Consider the following 821-nt stretch of genomic DNA (forward strand, 5'->3'; position numbering starts at 1 on the left):
TCTATGATAAGCCCGGTGGGCGAGTGCGAAAGCATCGCCGGTACTTGCCTTGTACGAGACCTTGACCACAGAAGGAGCCCATTTGTCAAACTCGTACGCCCAATTCGACAGAGTTCTGGGGAAAAAAAAAAAAAAAAAACAACAACAAAAGAGAAAAATGATAAAACCAACCCTTGAGCCAACGGGGGAATCGCAGCGCAGAGGCCGGCGCTGAACAAACGACTTACGAGAGAGGTACTATAATGAGGAAGGGTCCGTTGATGCGTTTGTGTTCCATGAGGTATGTGATTAAAGCGATGGTCTGGATGGTTTTGCCCAGCCCCATTTCATCTGCCAGGATCCCATTCAGGTTGTTGTTGTAGAGGGACACCAGCCATTCCAAACCTTTGATCTACAGGGGAAGAAAAAAGGGATGAAAAATAGGGATGGCAGACAGAGGAGATGCGTCTCGGATGTGCTAACAACCTGCTCGCCCCACCCTGGCTTATGTTTTCTGTAGATAAGCTTCCTATACATTATTAATGATCTTATTTTAATTATTTAAAGCACATCACAGGCTTTAAATTAATGTATTCCTTTCTGATTCTCTCCAAGAGACAACGTTCTTTGTTTCAAGTAGCAAGTTAAAGACAGATACGCTGGCTCTGCCTTCCACTACCAGGAGCATCTCAGCATGGCCCAAATCTCGGTGTCTCTCACCAAAATCTCCCAGCAGCACTGCCAGAAACCAAGTAAAGGTTCTATCAGGCCTTAAGCTGGAGAAGATTGAACCAGTTTATAGCAGAGAAATACAGGAAGAAAATCTCTCCTGTTGAGACTTT

At 44.9% G+C, this 821-nt stretch overlaps 1 protein-coding gene across 1 annotated transcript in view; it reads right to left on the reverse strand.

Annotated features, from left to right (window-relative positions):
- Positions 1-44: 44 nt before the first annotated feature.
- The window catches only part of LOC104523786 (transcription activator BRG1-like), a gene marked incomplete at both ends in the record, with an annotated part of 2334 nt that continues 1557 nt past the window's right edge, over positions 45-821 (reverse strand). Inside the window, 2 exons of the mRNA XM_010166477.1 lie at positions 45-115; positions 228-391. Of these exons, the coding sequence (XP_010164779.1) occupies positions 45-115; positions 228-391 (235 nt within the window). The remainder of the gene's footprint in view (positions 116-227; positions 392-821) is intronic.

The sequence above is a fragment of the Antrostomus carolinensis genome, unplaced genomic scaffold (genome assembly GCF_000700745.2).
Source record: "Antrostomus carolinensis isolate BGI_N321 unplaced genomic scaffold, ASM70074v2 scaffold31584, whole genome shotgun sequence".
NCBI classification, from domain to species: domain Eukaryota; kingdom Metazoa; phylum Chordata; class Aves; order Caprimulgiformes; family Caprimulgidae; genus Antrostomus; species Antrostomus carolinensis.